The 15,655-nt window shown below is 38.8% G+C and overlaps 1 protein-coding gene across 4 annotated transcripts in view; it reads right to left on the bottom strand.

The window, feature by feature from the left end:
* DYNC2H1 (dynein cytoplasmic 2 heavy chain 1) overlaps positions 1–15,655 on the bottom strand; it is a 342,976-nt gene that overhangs the window by 179,868 nt on the left and 147,453 nt on the right. For 3 of the 4 annotated variants that reach the window (XR_006208595.1, XR_006208596.1, XM_042959288.1), the window contains exons 66-70: positions 10,186–10,349; positions 8,581–8,700; positions 7,917–8,051; positions 6,188–6,331; positions 3,529–3,639 (exon numbers count right to left, since the gene is read on the bottom strand). Coding sequence is in view for 2 of the 4 variants with exons in the window: in XM_042959288.1 (XP_042815222.1) it covers positions 3,529–3,639; positions 6,188–6,331; positions 7,917–8,051; positions 8,581–8,700; positions 10,186–10,349 (674 nt within the window). In the remaining 2 variants the exon portion in view is untranslated. The remainder of the gene's footprint in view (positions 1–3,528; positions 3,640–6,187; positions 6,332–7,916; positions 8,052–8,580; positions 8,701–10,185; positions 10,350–15,655) is intronic. The other variant, XM_042959289.1, reaches the window with a different exon arrangement.

The raw sequence follows: 15,655 nt of genomic DNA, 5'->3' as shown, positions 1-15,655 counted from the left end.
TGAATCAGCTGGCAAATCCACTGGAGAGGAAGGCGAGGTGACCCGTCTTCCCTCACCGGCACCCTCCCTGCATGCCAGTGCTCCGGTACGCCATGCTTCCACGAGGACAGGGACACGGCAAGAGCACATGCTCTCCAAACCTCCTCTGTGCTCTCATCCAGTACATGAGAAAATCACTTCACAGCCCAACAGCAACTTCCCTTACTTCGTATCTGTTCCAAATGACACAGTGGGAGGAAGAAAGGATACGTAAAGGCGCCAGCTTGTGCACAGTCCGACAGAACCACAAGTGTTGGGGAACTGAATATGCTACTTACCCGATAATTGTCCAAAATACTTGGGTTACTGAAATAAACGCTCTGATCTCTTGGACAAAAAGAATGACAGAGCCAATAGTCTGAACTGAAATTGCTAGACAGCCTTCTCCATTTGTTTTAGTTTATTACAAGCCTAAATTTTCTGCTACAAAACAAGTCAATCATTTTTTTGTTCCAGGTCAACTTGCTTTCACGTGGGTGTGATGTGAATACTAATAATCCCAGGCTCTGCTTCAAGGCTCTGGTGTTGCCACACCACTGTTGGCAACACAACAGCAACATCAGCATGAGGAAAAGGCAGTTTAATGTGAAGGTGGTTGCTAAAAATCCAAAAAGCTTTCACTAAATACGAAATCAGTTCCATCCTAAGTAAGATTATAATGCTAAATCTTCAAAAATGGACCTCATTGGTTTATAATTAATATGCTTTCTAATTGTCATTCACCACTGAAACTCCATGGAATGCTGAATTCATGTTGAATACATTTAACATTACTGACACAGAAATATGAACATTATAAAACATATTCCATCACCAATTAAAAACATATGTTAAGAATTATAGACGTTAGCTTTTAAAAAATGTTTTCAAGTGTTCACAGTAGAAAAGTATGTCTCAAGATAGGCAATACCAAATTCCAGCTGGGCACTAAAATGTTAAGGATGTGCAGCCTTACAAGCTCTCCCCTAGTGCAATAAAACGTTGGCTTTAGCTTAACTTACACGTATTTTTAAAAGACAATGTGACTTAAAAGAAGTAACCCTAGCTAAACTTCACTTATACGTTACATCACTTTGGTACTCAACATTTACTGTATCTTCCCCTCCCTAATTACATTACAGAATATAGGACATAAAGATTTAAATCTCATCAGTAGATATAATGTATTACTAAAAATAAATAAGAATATATAAACTGAGGTGCAGATATATAGGTCAACAGTAAGAAATTCCCAATAAGCTACTATTTTTTGGAATGAGTAAGAAATTTTATATTATCTTTTGACTTAAACATTTTTCAGGAATAATATTTTATAGTCCATGTACTTCCATAAGGATTTTGGTGACACCTTGAAGTAAGTGTAGGTCCATAATACTTTCACAAAGTATTCACAATCACAAATCACATTTAGTGTAGAGGTTTTAAAAGAAAAGTGAAAAAGCACTAAATATATTACTAGAAGAAGAATCAAAATGAAACTCCGCAACCTTAATATATTCACTAGAAAATAAATATTAAAACTACATTAAAAAACTAATCATGGGGGCACCTGGGTGGCTCGGTCGGTTAAGTGTCTGACTTCGCTCAGGTCATGATCTCACGGTCCGTGAGTTCGAGCCCCGCGTTGGGCTCTGTGCTGGCCGCTCAGAGCCTGGAGCCTGTCTCAGATTCTGTGTCTCCCTCTCTCTCTGTCCCTCCCCTGTTCATGCTCTGTCTCTCTCTGTCTCAAAAATAAATAAATGTTAAAAAAATTAAAAAAAAAAAAACTAATCATGAAAATTCACTAACACAGAAATCAAAAAATAAATCCAATGATTAAAAAATAAAATATAAAACAATTACCATCAAGTAGATTTGTTCTGTAAAGCAAAGCCTATTCTTTAAAATACCAAGAAAACAAACAGATGGGGCAAATAAGGGAGGACGGTAAAAACAGACATTTAATAAAAATTCAGAGGAGGCAGGAAATATTTACAAACCATAACTTGACAAAAAATAGAAAGACTGATAACATCCAGGGTTGAAAAGGATGCAAGGAAGGAGAGACCTCAATCCACCAAGACAGTAGCAGATAAACTAGGATGAGCCACATTACAGAATACACACGCTCACTAAGAATAATGAGGTTAACATATTTATATTCACGGAAAGATCCTGAGGACCCGTTGCATGAGAAGAGAGGCAACAGAAGAAAACACCTACCAAGGAAAACTGAAAATGTCAGCTAGATGTACATGTGCACGTGAAGAGAAAGGACAGGGACCGTACGGAGCCGAGTGAGCGTGGGACAGGCCAAGTCTAACGCAGCGACCGCAGGCAGGAGCGACCGAGCGTTTTCTCTATAGGTCCACCAAGTTGGAAACTCTTCAAGAAAATACGTTTCAGTTTGTGTACTAACAATTTTTAAGTATCATGTGAGCTAATATATCGTACACGTTAGAGACGTGAGATCAAGGATCAATGAAACTCTACTGCTGTGTCATCCTCAGACCTAGAACCCTAACATTTTAGTGACCAAACGGACTTTGACGTCATCTGCTTATAATTTGTCGTGTGTACAGGTTAAAACTCAGGGCCAAACAGGTGATTCTTTGAACGGCACCTAGAATACACATACACTGTACAGACACCTGAAGAGAAATCTCCACGGTTCTCATTAAGCAAAAACTCTGCAGAAATACCCAGCTATAACTCTCACCTTCCGTTAACAGCCCTTGACATTTGAAAGATTTATTCAGTCTCCAGTAAAGATCATCAACATTGTCACTCTAATCATAAAAATTACTATCCCTTTCTACAGAATGTAGTAACTAGATCTTTTTCAAGGTTTTCTGAGAATGCTGTATAACTGTGCCATAACAACTCTATTTCTCTCACTTGTCTTTACAAAGCCCTTCCTCAACATATCTCAACCAATACCCAAAAACTGACCCTTGAAAAAAACATCTTAAAGTAAAAAGCCTCTGTGTTTTCTACAACATTCATAATTTTCTAAAATATGTTTCATTTTCTACTCCTTGGGGCCCTTTTAATATGAAGATGTCTATGACATTCATGTCTCAGGATCAGGCATTAGTTCCAGGAAGAGAAACCAAGTTTGCCCCCAAGCAATTTCAAGAGAGATTTCTGATTGCAACAGCTGTGTAGACACAGTGCCACACAACAGTGCCATGACAAACGTGGTCCAAAATGTCAGCAGTGCTGAGGTGGAGAGACCCGAGCTAGGAGATGACTCATCACAAGGTCCTGCGGCAGCTACGGGCTCGTTCAGAAGGAAGGGAGATAACCCTCCACACTCGTCATTCTCCTACCACATCCCAGAAAGCCAGAAGACGCCCCACTTAGCAATGAATGTTACTCTGGGAAAATATCAGAAAGGCCGATTTCAATATGTTTCCAGTTGGGAAAGGATTCCACAATTTCACTGTAAGACTGTATTAAATACAAGTTCAGGTAGTATTTTATACATGAAAAAATAATATTTCTTACCTTAAACAGACAACGGCATATATATTCATAGACCATATGTTTTAATGAGCTGATAAGAGACTGGATTCTCCGTTCTGTACTTTCGGAATCCTGTAGATTACAATTTGAAAACTGAAAAACCATTAAAAAATTTATAAACAGTTAAATGATACCCCATAGTTTAATCACACTTATGAAATGTTCCTCCAGACTCAAAGCTGATTCTGGAATAATTATCTTTGTCAATCCACTTAAGGGACTAAATAATACAGGGACTAAATAATTATTTCCAATAATACAGTATGAATTGAATTTGACCATACCACTCTGATACCTAATGGCATTAAAAGTACTGCTTTCGTAGGGGTTAAACCCATTTCATTACTCACATTATAATTACCAATCAAGTCCTGAAACAGTGTGACCACAATTTTCTCATCCTCAATATAAGAACCTAAACGATCTTAAACCATGGTCTCCGTGTTAACTAACGATGAACACGAACACTGATGTTGATGCTGTTTAGAAATCATACCACCTGTAGTTTTTTTGTTTTTTTTTTTTTTATCTGTTTCTGTACTTCCATTGTACAGGATTGTCACGATTTGAAAAATACCACTAATTGTGATTTCCTTTGACTACTGAAGAGGAGAAGAAGGATGTCAAGGCTGGTCTTTCTCTAAGTGTCACGTGATTTTTCATGTCACCTCAGGGAGCATTTGCAGCCTACATGCCTTGAAAAGTTCAATTTTGGTATAATATTTGGTCTTAACTTCCTCCCTTCCTTGTGATTTTAATGGACAAGGAAAAAGCCCAGTAAAGTAATTTTAACAGTTTAGAGAAAGACATCCAGGATAAGCCGTACAATGTGTAAAATTGGTACAAAACTAATGAACCAGCACTCAGATCCATCAGACCTCGGTTTCGGGCCTTGTTAGCAGCATGTTCTGAGACAGCTCATTGTTTCTGGTTCACGTGGCAGACATCGTCTTCGTTTCACTATTAACAAAGGTCACGTGTGAAATGGACCCCTGGATCCACTGAGAGACCCCACTACAAGATTTAATGCATTTCCAAGACACTGGAAATCAAGTTTTTTACTCTACATCTTCAAGATTCTATTGCTTTTTAAAGTAAATTCAAACACACACACACACACACACATGCAGGTCAGTGGTATTCGATAACCATGCTATGGAAGAAGTGTGGTTACCGAGGAGACGCTGGGCTACACACTTTTGTAAGGAGCACAGAATAACCAATGTTCTCCTTGGGTTTAGTCAGAACTGCTAACCTAGTTACCAGTTCTCATACTAGTGAACTCACTTTTAATGTGAATATTTTTTGACTAAAGGATAAAGAAACATTTAAAACAAACCTATACTTGCATACTTTCTAAGTAATTTATGAGAAACTTTTAATGAAAAATTATTCAAAGATCTATATAATCCATTGTTGGTTAAGAGACTGAAAAGGACACTGTTGCTGCCTCAGTCTACTGCACCAATGGCACGTGCTTCCACAGGTAGGGAGATGGCAACTGTGTAACGGCTCACAAACGTGCACTTTTGTGCCAGTCATCCGTGTCTAGGGATTTACCCAGGGGAAAAACGAGAGAAGGAAAACAATGGAAAAGAGAAAAACCACAAGTTTCTATAGCTGTCTTAAAACATGGCCAGATTCTTTGTCACTCCTCCTGACCACGGGCAGGTTTGTGACAGCTTCCACCACACACAACACAGCACAAGGGATACCCACCCAGGGTCGGGTCGTGAAGGTTCTGCCTTACCGAGCAGAAGACACACGTTGGTCCCCCAGATGTCCCACCAGGAACGCACTGCTCCACACGGTGAGGAAGCCCAGCAGGGACAGTACATCAGTCAGCAGCCCTCCCACCAGCCCGAGGCACCAGACTCCCTGTCTCCCCCTCCAGTCCCACCTGAGGCCCCAAACATGGTGAAACAGAGATAAGCCATCTCTGCTCCGCCCTGACCAAATTCCCCACAGGATCCACGAGCGGAAGAAAAACACCACCAAGACTGGGGTAATATGCTATTCAGCACAGATAAGCAGACAGTGTCCATACAGCACCTGGTTACACGAAGTACTGTGCAGCCTCACCGTTTCTCAAAAAGACCGCAGGTTCCTATATATGACGTGAAAGTTGTCTGTGATATACTGACACTTACTTTCAAGACCATGTGATACCTGTGGGTTAAAACAACCTATATCCATTCACGTTCCCTTCCTTCTACGAGCACATACACTTGTTACGTAGCATACACTTCTGCAGCCCCGATAACTAGAACAAACCCTGGAATGTAGCAAAGCCTCAAACGACGAACGTGTACGATGAAACGTTCAATGTTCTTTTCCCCAAGTGAGAAGATTATGTAGACATTTCTCTTTCTACCATTTTTAATGATACTCTATTACATATTAATTTGTACTCAGAATTTAAAACATTTCCATTCAAAGGACTGTCACACTGGGGTAGTTTGTAAGAACATAAAATACACTAAGGAGCCCGTTTCTTTAAATATGGCTTAAAATTGTTACGTGGGGTCTTCTAAAACGTAATTCTAAACAAGTTTTCTCAGGAAATTACTGTTACAAATTAAGTACCTAGAAAAGTGATCTCTCCTATTCAGTATCAGCTACGGGGCAAGCAAGAGTGTACCTGTTTGTTGTGCAGAGCCCGCTGGAATAGTCGGAGAAATGCAGCCAAACTGAAACGGTACATGTTGTTAATTTTGGCCAAGTCGGAGATGATGAAGAACATCTTGCTGGCACTCTCAGCCAGGGGAAGGTACGCATCCCGCTCCTGTGGACCACAGGTGGGGCAGGAAAACACCTCAGCAGTAGCGCCTTACTGCCACCCACAGACCGCCACACCCATGTGAGCCTCCCCCAGACAACCAAAGAAGAGGACCAATTTTATAACAGGAACAATAGGGCCCAGTTTTTCTTATTTTTATAGAACAGAGGGCAATGTATTTAGATAATTATCTGCCTCTCCGATTAAAGTCGCCTACAGAGGTAGAAGTGGCTCACGGTGGATCGGAATGAGGACCACCAGCACCTACATTAGGGAAAGGGTACGAAGACAGGCCACACAGTTGTGATCAGAAATTAAGTGACAAGAGTGTACATTCCAAAAGAGAACCAGCGTAGTAATAAAAAGGGCACCGTGCTACAATCCCTGCAGGAGAGGAAAGTTACAGCTGTGAATCACATGTGTGTGGACGGACGGACCAGACAGTCTACAGGTGTCCACACCAAATACCAAAAAGCACCTAGCACTGTTGGACATAAACACAGAACAAGCCAGTGTCCACGGGGACCTTCGCTCTGACAGAAAGTAAAGGGTGATTAAATGGCCTCTAGGCTCTGAATGGGACTCTGAGGAGGTTCTCCATGGCACTGTTATTCTGATCCGAGCACCAGGATTACAAATACGGTATTGGTAAAATTATGTGTGTGACTCAGCAACGCCTGTTCAGAAAGAGAAGGTCAGAAAGTCCAAAACCCTTGTGTGGTAAGATCAGAAATGACAGGTGTAACATCTGCCGAGCTTAGCCCTGGGACAGAAAACGAGGTGGCTAGATGAGAATCGGGTTGTAAACCTGTTCGTGCTTTGGTTTCCAAAGAGCCCTTCCTATAAGAAAAGACTTAAAAAGTAACGATATGTAAAGGTACAATTTGAGCAAGGGCTGAAAAGTACTCCAAGGAAACGTGAAAAGGTCACTGAGATGACTGGCAAAGAATTAAAGGATGTCCCTGAGAGCTGTGGTCAGGCTGGAGCCTGGAGATTCACAGTCACATACATCTGTTTGGGGGTGTTTTTCCTCAAGCAAAGTTCAATCACTAGAAGGTAGGAGAAGACAGGATATATTTATGTTATGGATTTGGGTTAGAATTTGGCAAAAGGAACTATCAAAAGAATAAGCCAAAAAGCATTTTGAGCATTTACAAGAAAATAGTTCAGATCATCACAATCATGGGGTCCGAGATGAGTAGGGAAGAAAAATGTTGTTAGTGGAAAAAACACCTGAAAACTCTCAATTAATACATTAAACATGCTTTAATTTTAAAAAGCTCCAGGAATGGCAAAGTTGGCTATTTGTGAAACATTAATTTTCAACTTCAGTACAGACTAGAGCTGCAGAACGTGAACCAGTGTGATGCCAGAAATCAGCAGAAGGCAGCGGCGCGTATTATTGATGCCGCGGGCACCACACCAGCCCCTCTGGGGCAGCAAGGAGCACCCCCAAGGCTCCGGGGCTTTGAAGTGCTTTCTATTTTGTAATCGTCATTCCCCTCAGGTCCTCATTCGACACTTTTTATCAGATTAACATAAAAGGTGAAGAAAACATGATAGAAGACCATAAAAGAAAGGAAATAATTACTTGGTCAAGAGAAATCTGGAGTCTGTAAGATTCTTTAAGTGACTCTTGAGTAAGTGCACTGCTTGCTTTCGTCTGATTCAGAGATTCAATCAAATCTTTATTTTCCAAAATATTCCCTTGAGATGTGGCAAGTGTCTGTAGCAAAAATTAACAAAATAACATGAATAGCGTTACACGTATTAAAATAAAAGAAGCCCATATTAGCTATCATTAATTTGATGGTTTTTATGAAACCTTACATTATTTTAAAAGAAATTCAACATTTTATAGTTTATAAGAATGATACAGTAAATTATGATATACTACACGCATATGTATTAATTTTAGCAATCTAATAAAAACTACTTAAAGGTACAGAATAAATCATAATTTCATGCTGCATTTTAATGTCATTCGAAATTCGGAGCATGCAATAAATATTAGTGAAATAATGCAATAAAAAGACAGTAATACATAAAAATCACTTGTCTTACACATTACTATTACTCCTTAAGATCTTGTATCCCAAGATACCTACTTTTTTCTCTTTGAAGTCTGATTTTAAGATATATATTCACATCACTGACACAACCAAAAACATGCTGAAGGCACTATTAAAAAATACTGTTAATTATATTCATTAAAAATGTAATATAAGAAAGTTTCCTGAATAACTATATCTTACCTCTAAAAGAGATTCCTCAAGCTTGGCTAACTGTATTTTCTTATCTTCTTCCTGTTGTAACAGTTTTGTTTTCTGTTCCTCTAGGTCAGGTTTCTCATGCTGAATAGTTAAAGCCAAAAGCTTAAAAAAAAAATTTTTGTTTTAAGTCAAAATTATTCTAGTGATGAAGTTCAAACAAAACAAACTTCCCACACACAGGTCTTATGTTTGACCAAATATCACAATAATTATTATATTATGTACCTCATTTGATTCTTTCGAGTTAAACATGAGACACTTCACAATTATTTCTGACCAGAAAAAGAGGCAAAATAGTTACACTGATCAATAAAGTATTAAATATTACAGGACACCTGTAAGAAATTGTATTACTTATCAATATGTAATTCTTAGTTCTAAACTTATAAAATTAGATTAAATATATAAAAAACATGGAAACTAGTTTTTTAATGGTAAGCATTCATATAAAGAAATTAAAAAATAACTTCCTTAAAAGACTGTGTCATCAAAATTGCAACGAGATACCATTTCAGGTCCACTAGGATGGCTACAATTAATAAGACAGATGTTGGCCAGATGGGGAGAAAGGAGAATCGTCACACACTGTTGGTGGAAAAGTAAAAGAGTGCAGTCACTTTGGAAAAGTTTGTCCTTCAAAATATTAGACACAGAGTTACCATAAACCCTCAAGTCCACTAAAAAAATAAAAACTTTTAAAAAAAATAAGTAAAAAACACTGAATTGTATACTTTAAATCGATGAATTGTATGATATGTGAATTGAATCTTAATAAAGTTATTCTTACAAAGCAACGTCGGGGCGCCTGAGTGGCTCAGTCGATTAAGCGTCCGACTTCGGCTCAGGTCATGATCTCATGGTTCATGGATTTGAGCCCTGAGACGGGCTCTGTGCTGTCAGTGTGGAATCAGTGTAGAACCTGCTTGGGATTCTCTCTCTCTCTGCCCCTACTCTACTCTCTCCCCCTCTCTCTGCCCCTACTCCGCTGATGCCCTCTGTCTAAAATAAACAAATAAACTTTAAAAAAGATTAACAAGTCAATAGGCACAATGTCTTTAAAAAGAGAGTGAGGAAGGAACTGTGTAAATAAAAGTCTAGATATAAAAACTCACTCTGAGATTCATAAAATATTCTGAAGTACAGTAAGTGATACACAGATGCAGGGAATTCAAAGAGGCCTATATTTTGGCGGGGAAAAAAAGTCACATGAGGAATCAGACACCCTTGCTCCCCTAGCCAAATAAGTCAACGAAATGCAATTTTCACAGTGAAACCTCAGTTTACATCATTAAAAAAGAAAAAGTAGCTGATCTTAGTCTATGATCCTTCTTTCTCTCCAATTCCACTACACACAACGGAAACAGGCCATAAAACCAAAGGCAGCAGCTTGATGTTAACGACGAGTGTCTCACGCAAAGGATAAAGGAAACCCGAATGCTTTACTACTCTAACTCACAAATACATTTTCAAGGTGTTTCCAGAAGTTTACATGCTCATCAGCTTCTTGAGACAGACTCCAACAAGGAATCATGTATTCACAGAGCTACAGAAGATGTCCCAGGCAGCGCACCGCCCACCCGCACGCACCTGGCCTTGCAATCCACTTCTCGTGGTGGTGAAGTTAACCTCTGTAACTATGGCGGCTGCGTCCGGCGGGATGAAGGGGTTGGGGTTTCTTGTTGACAAGAAAAGGCGGAATTCTTCATTGTAGTCGATAATTTTGTCACCTATTTGTACCACGTAACGTGGCCCTATGTTTTAAAAATGAAATTATCAGTTGGCTTCAGTATTCTATCTTTTGCTACGTGACATTAAAAAGTATAATGTATATTTTCTGGTATTTCTAAATAGTTGGTAGTTTATAGGATTTTCAGTAGAGTATGAAACAGCAACAGTTAGGCTACCCAAGAGACTATTAACCAGAATGCCCTATAAATCAGCTCTTATACAAATAGGGATAAACAATGATATCCATTATACACCATGTACGTGGAATGAATCAACAATTATACCATGACTTACAATTTTAATTTTACAACTAATTTATTTTTAAGAACAAAATACATGTTTTCAAAGATTTTCAAAGGTTAAGAAAAATACTGGACAGAATTTTTGAGAACCTCAGAATAGATTTAAATTTTTTACTTAAAAACTTCAAGTTAATATGAAAATAATTCAATGAGCACTTTATGGAGAATGATCTACCTATGTCCAAAAATCTATCAAAACAATGTTGAACCGGAGTCATTATCAGAGAAACCCAAATTTAAAAGACCAATGAAATACTTCTACATTCACTGGAATGGTTCAAGGTAATTTAAGCAGGATAAATGAAAAGAAAACCAGTCTGAAGGACATCATAATCAAACCACTGAAAACCAATGACCAAGAAAAATTCTAAAGCATCTAGAGAAAAATGACACTTCACTTACAAAAGAGCAAGAATAAACTCAGCAGGTGACCTCTCAACAGGAATGACATAAACTAGAAGACGAAGGAATAAAAACCCAAAAGTGCTTAAGAAAATAAAAACCAACCCCAAGTTCCATGTCAGGCAGAAAAAAAAATAAGTTTGTTTCCAGTGGACCTTCACTCAATGAAGCACAAAAGGAAACAGTTCAGACAGAAGACACATAACTGAGATGGGCACTAAGAGCACTCCCACCACCAGGAGCACCGGCTGACAGCCAACGGGTAGAGTGCGGAGTCAGGACATCGCAGTCTGACGCTAACACAACACTGGATGTTAACTACACTGGATGTAAAATGTAGAAAAAGAAAAACAACCTCGCTGGAAACAAGATAATGAAATGCTGGCAGAATTTCAGAGAAGTAGAAAGGATAAATGTGTGGACGTACGGACTTGAAGAACAATAATTATCACGTGGGCCATAGAGATAATGCAAAGACAGACAGGGGATACGTGGCGTTAAAGTGCAAAGGAGAGAAGTGGTGAAGTATTTATTTGTATTAAAATGGTAAGTCCAAGATATATATTGTTATATGCAGGATGACCATTAAAAATATACAGAAAATGTTTTAACAACAAAAAAAAATCACGTCAATTAGAAAACTGTATCAGGTATTCTATGACAAGGTCAGCTGCATTGACTTACATGACAAATATTAGGGCAGCGTGGTGACTGAAGATGCAAAACCAAACGACAAACTGCTAATGAGAGGCACCCTTTAGAAACAAGACCAACAGAAAATTGAAAGTAAAAGAATAAAAGAAGTGAAAGTAGTACAAAAACTAGCCTCCCAAAGTATTGTAACCATTCTAATATCAGACTCTAAAACCTGATAACACTTCTGAAGAAAAGGAAGGACGTTTCATAATGGTAAAGAAAAGAATCCAAACAGGAAAATATCACATTTTCAAATATGTATGCATCCTGAAACACAGCTTCAAAATACTTAAAGCAAAAACTGAAGAAACTATATAAAAACGAAACAAATTCAAAATCATAGAGCCTTTAAGAAATCTCTCAACAAATCATAGAAAAAACCAAAATATAGCAGATAACACCACTACTAATAAACTTAACTGACTTTAGAAAAAAAAACGAAAAGCAAATTTCACATAATTTTCATTTGTACATGGAACATACATGAAAATTAACCAATGTCCAATCACAGAGAAAGCTTCAACAGGATGTAAACAAGTGAGTACTTCAGAGTAAGCTCCTTGGCCATGAAAGAGTTATGCTGAAAATCAACAACAAAAAAGGAATCTAAAAAAACTGCAACTACCTGGAAATTATATAATAACAAAAGAGCCAAGTAATCTGACGAATCAAAGAAGAAGTCAAAACTTATGTTACGAAGCTGGCAAAGGGCTGAGAGAGAAATTTATAGACATAAATGCATATATTAAAAAACAGACTGAATATCAGTATTTTGAATTTCACCTCAAGAATCTAGCAAAAAAAACACCAAAGGAAATCTAAGGCAGTAACAGGAATGAAATAATGAAGAGCAAAGACCCAGTTTAAAAATACAATGAAAAAAACTGACATTAAAAGTTGATATATCGAAAAGATTAGTAAAACTGATAAACCCTTATCAAAGACTAATGGAGGAAAAAAAAGAAAAAAAATTATTAATGTCAAGAAACAAGGAGACATCATTACAAAGCCAACTGAAATTACAAAGTTATGAGAACATTATGTAAAAAATACACCAAAACATTTGACAATTTGGATGAAATGAACAAATGTTTGAAAATACACAGAACTTTAGCAAGCCTGACATACACACAAATTATAGGACACAAACATACAAAATAAATCCAGTGCTTAAAGGTCCTCAGCTCACATTTGCTGCCAATCTGCAACCAAAGACAGATCATCCTAAGAAAACATGCTGTCTTGGCAAGAGGGTATTGGCCACCTGTTACAGGACTGGGGCTTATGTTAGGCGACTGGAAGACGGTTCAAGGGAAGTGTGGTTTGCTGGGGAACGGATGCTATCAGAAACAGCAGCCAGTTCTGTGACTGGTATCTTAATAATGTTTATCTAGGAGGTGAGAGAAATGGAGGGGGACTACGTTATAAATGGTTAAAAAAAAAAAAAAAATCAGAAGTCACCAAATTAGCTGGGAGAGGAAGATGTCTGGTTATTTTTCTGGTACGGGGAGTACCCTTGATTCTGCGCCTAGACATGAGGACGGTCACAGGAGGAGCCACGGGATGTTGGTGCTGCGGAAAGAGGCACGTTCACCAGGACAACAGCACAGCCAGGCCACAAGAGCCAGGCCAGTGCGATGGGACTCAGGGCCTCGCTCCGTTGACGCAGCGTGAGAATGCAAGCAAAATTATCCATCCTGCTGCGCGTCAGGCCCGTGGTCATCCTCACTGACGAGGGAGGCCAAATAGGGGCTTCTGGGGTGCAGACACAGATCTATGTCTTGATCTGAACGCTTACACAGGTGTATTCTGTTTGTAAAAATGCATAAACTGTACACATGCATGTGTATATTTTAATAAAATGTTAAAATTGAAAAATAACTGGTTTTCTCTGGTAAGTAGGACTAGTCATAAGGAGGGGAGGAACGGAACTCAGCTGCCATTCTGTACTATTTGATTTTGTAAACTAGGCATGTATTATTTTGATACAGAATTTTTAAAAAAATGCCCAAAGGAAATGGTTCATTGTCCAAAAAGGACCCTTATGTATAAGCCCTGTATTATAATGCCCAACACAGTCTCAACTGCATCAAGTCTTGACTTACAATGGAGTTAGCCTATGGAGTAGAGAATAAAGTTAATTTTTTTTCTTCTGGACACAAAATCTTTACTGTACTTTAGAGAACTATGGAGACAGAATGACTGGGAATAAGCACAAAATTTGGTTGCCTGCTCTCTTTCCAGGGAAAGTCCCAACTTATTTGTTCAGTATCTCAGTTCCAATCCTGATCCACGTTCGAGAATACTGTTTGGTTTGGTTTCATCAACACTTATAACAGATACGGACACTGTATACAGTATACCCCCACAGGTCCAAACTCTCCAGAAATTTATCATCATCTGAGCTAGATAAATCCAAAGTACCATGTCAACTGTCCTATGGGTCCAAACATCCTATTATATGGATAACCTTTTGGTAATGGTCTCCACCAACAGAACTGCCCACATTGTATTCAATACCATCCAAGCCCGAATGACTAAAGATGAATAGGACTTAAGTGAGGACAAATACAAAACCCTGCCAATCAAATAACCAAAGCGACACTGCCCAAGCAAGTGAAGAATAAACTGCTGTCTCTATACCTACTATATACAAAGAGAGAGAATAACGATTCCTTTCTTGGCCTACTAGAAGCAGCATCTTTCATTCCTGGAATGTTTACAAAAGCCTATGTATCTGGTCAACAAACGTGTGGCTGGTTTTGAAAGGCTGCTCCTGCAAAACTGCAAAAGGCAACTTTGGAAGAAATCTGAGCAAGTATAAAACATTGCTGCCTTTGACCCCGTGTCCTTCAGATGCACAGCATTACAGACGTCTGCAAATAATCTCACATAAGAAAATCCAAAGGCATGCTACAGCCCATACACTATCCATAGACAAAATTTCTGGGAATCCAGAGCAGTGAGGATCCTGTCCAATGAGCTGACTTCAGGGAGCATTCGTTTTTTGTTTTTTTTTTAACTTACAACCAAATTAGTTAGCATATAGTGCAACAATGATTTCAGGAGTAGATTCCTTAGTGCCCCTTACCCATTCAGCCCATCCCTCCTCCCACAACCCCTCCATTAACCCTCAGTTTGTTCTCCATATTTATGAGTCTCTTCTGTTTTGTCCCCCTCTCTGTTTTTATATTATATTATTTTTGTTTCCCTTCCCTTGTGACCATCTGTTTTGTCTCTTAAAGTCCTCACATGAGTGAAGTCATATGATTTTTGTCTTTCTCTGACTAATTTCACTTAGCATAATATCAGGGAGTGTTCTTGGCAATAAGGCCACGGTGACAGTTACTAAAATACAACAGTGCAGTTGATTTATGAGTCAGAACGAGTGAGCTAACTTAGCATTATTCAACTTCAACACTCCTGGCAATTTGTGCTGGAAAACCATTTCTTGGAAGGAGAGGTCCTGAGCATTTTAAGAGGTCTGCCATAGACCACCCAAACTGTTGCAACCAAAAATGTCCCAGGCCTTGCCAAATGCCCTCTGGGGGACAACATCACTCCTGTTTGAGAAGCAGTGGTCTGGCTGTGTTCAGGTCCTGGGTCCAGTTGGGCCACCAGGGAGACATACCCATATGGAGAACCAGCCACGAGAAACAGATACAACGACTGATCACAAACTTCATCTCTGTTGTACATACAAATGCCCGTATGCTTCTAAAAGGAAGCATCCAGACTAAAAAGCCAACCAGAATGTTCAGCTTTCATCTCTACAATAATTCCCGATCCAGACCCAACCCCAACATGGAAATGAAATAACCACTGGACTGAAACAATCAATGAAAAATGCTTTTGACGTCTGTTATTAGAAAACTTACACTATATGCCCACCACACCAGCCTCTCCCTCAACAACTTCTAAGAGGCTGG

Source organism: Panthera tigris, chromosome D1 (genome assembly GCF_018350195.1).
Source record: "Panthera tigris isolate Pti1 chromosome D1, P.tigris_Pti1_mat1.1, whole genome shotgun sequence".
Taxonomy (NCBI): domain Eukaryota; kingdom Metazoa; phylum Chordata; class Mammalia; order Carnivora; family Felidae; genus Panthera; species Panthera tigris.
This window is presented reverse-complemented; position numbering and strand designations above follow the sequence as displayed.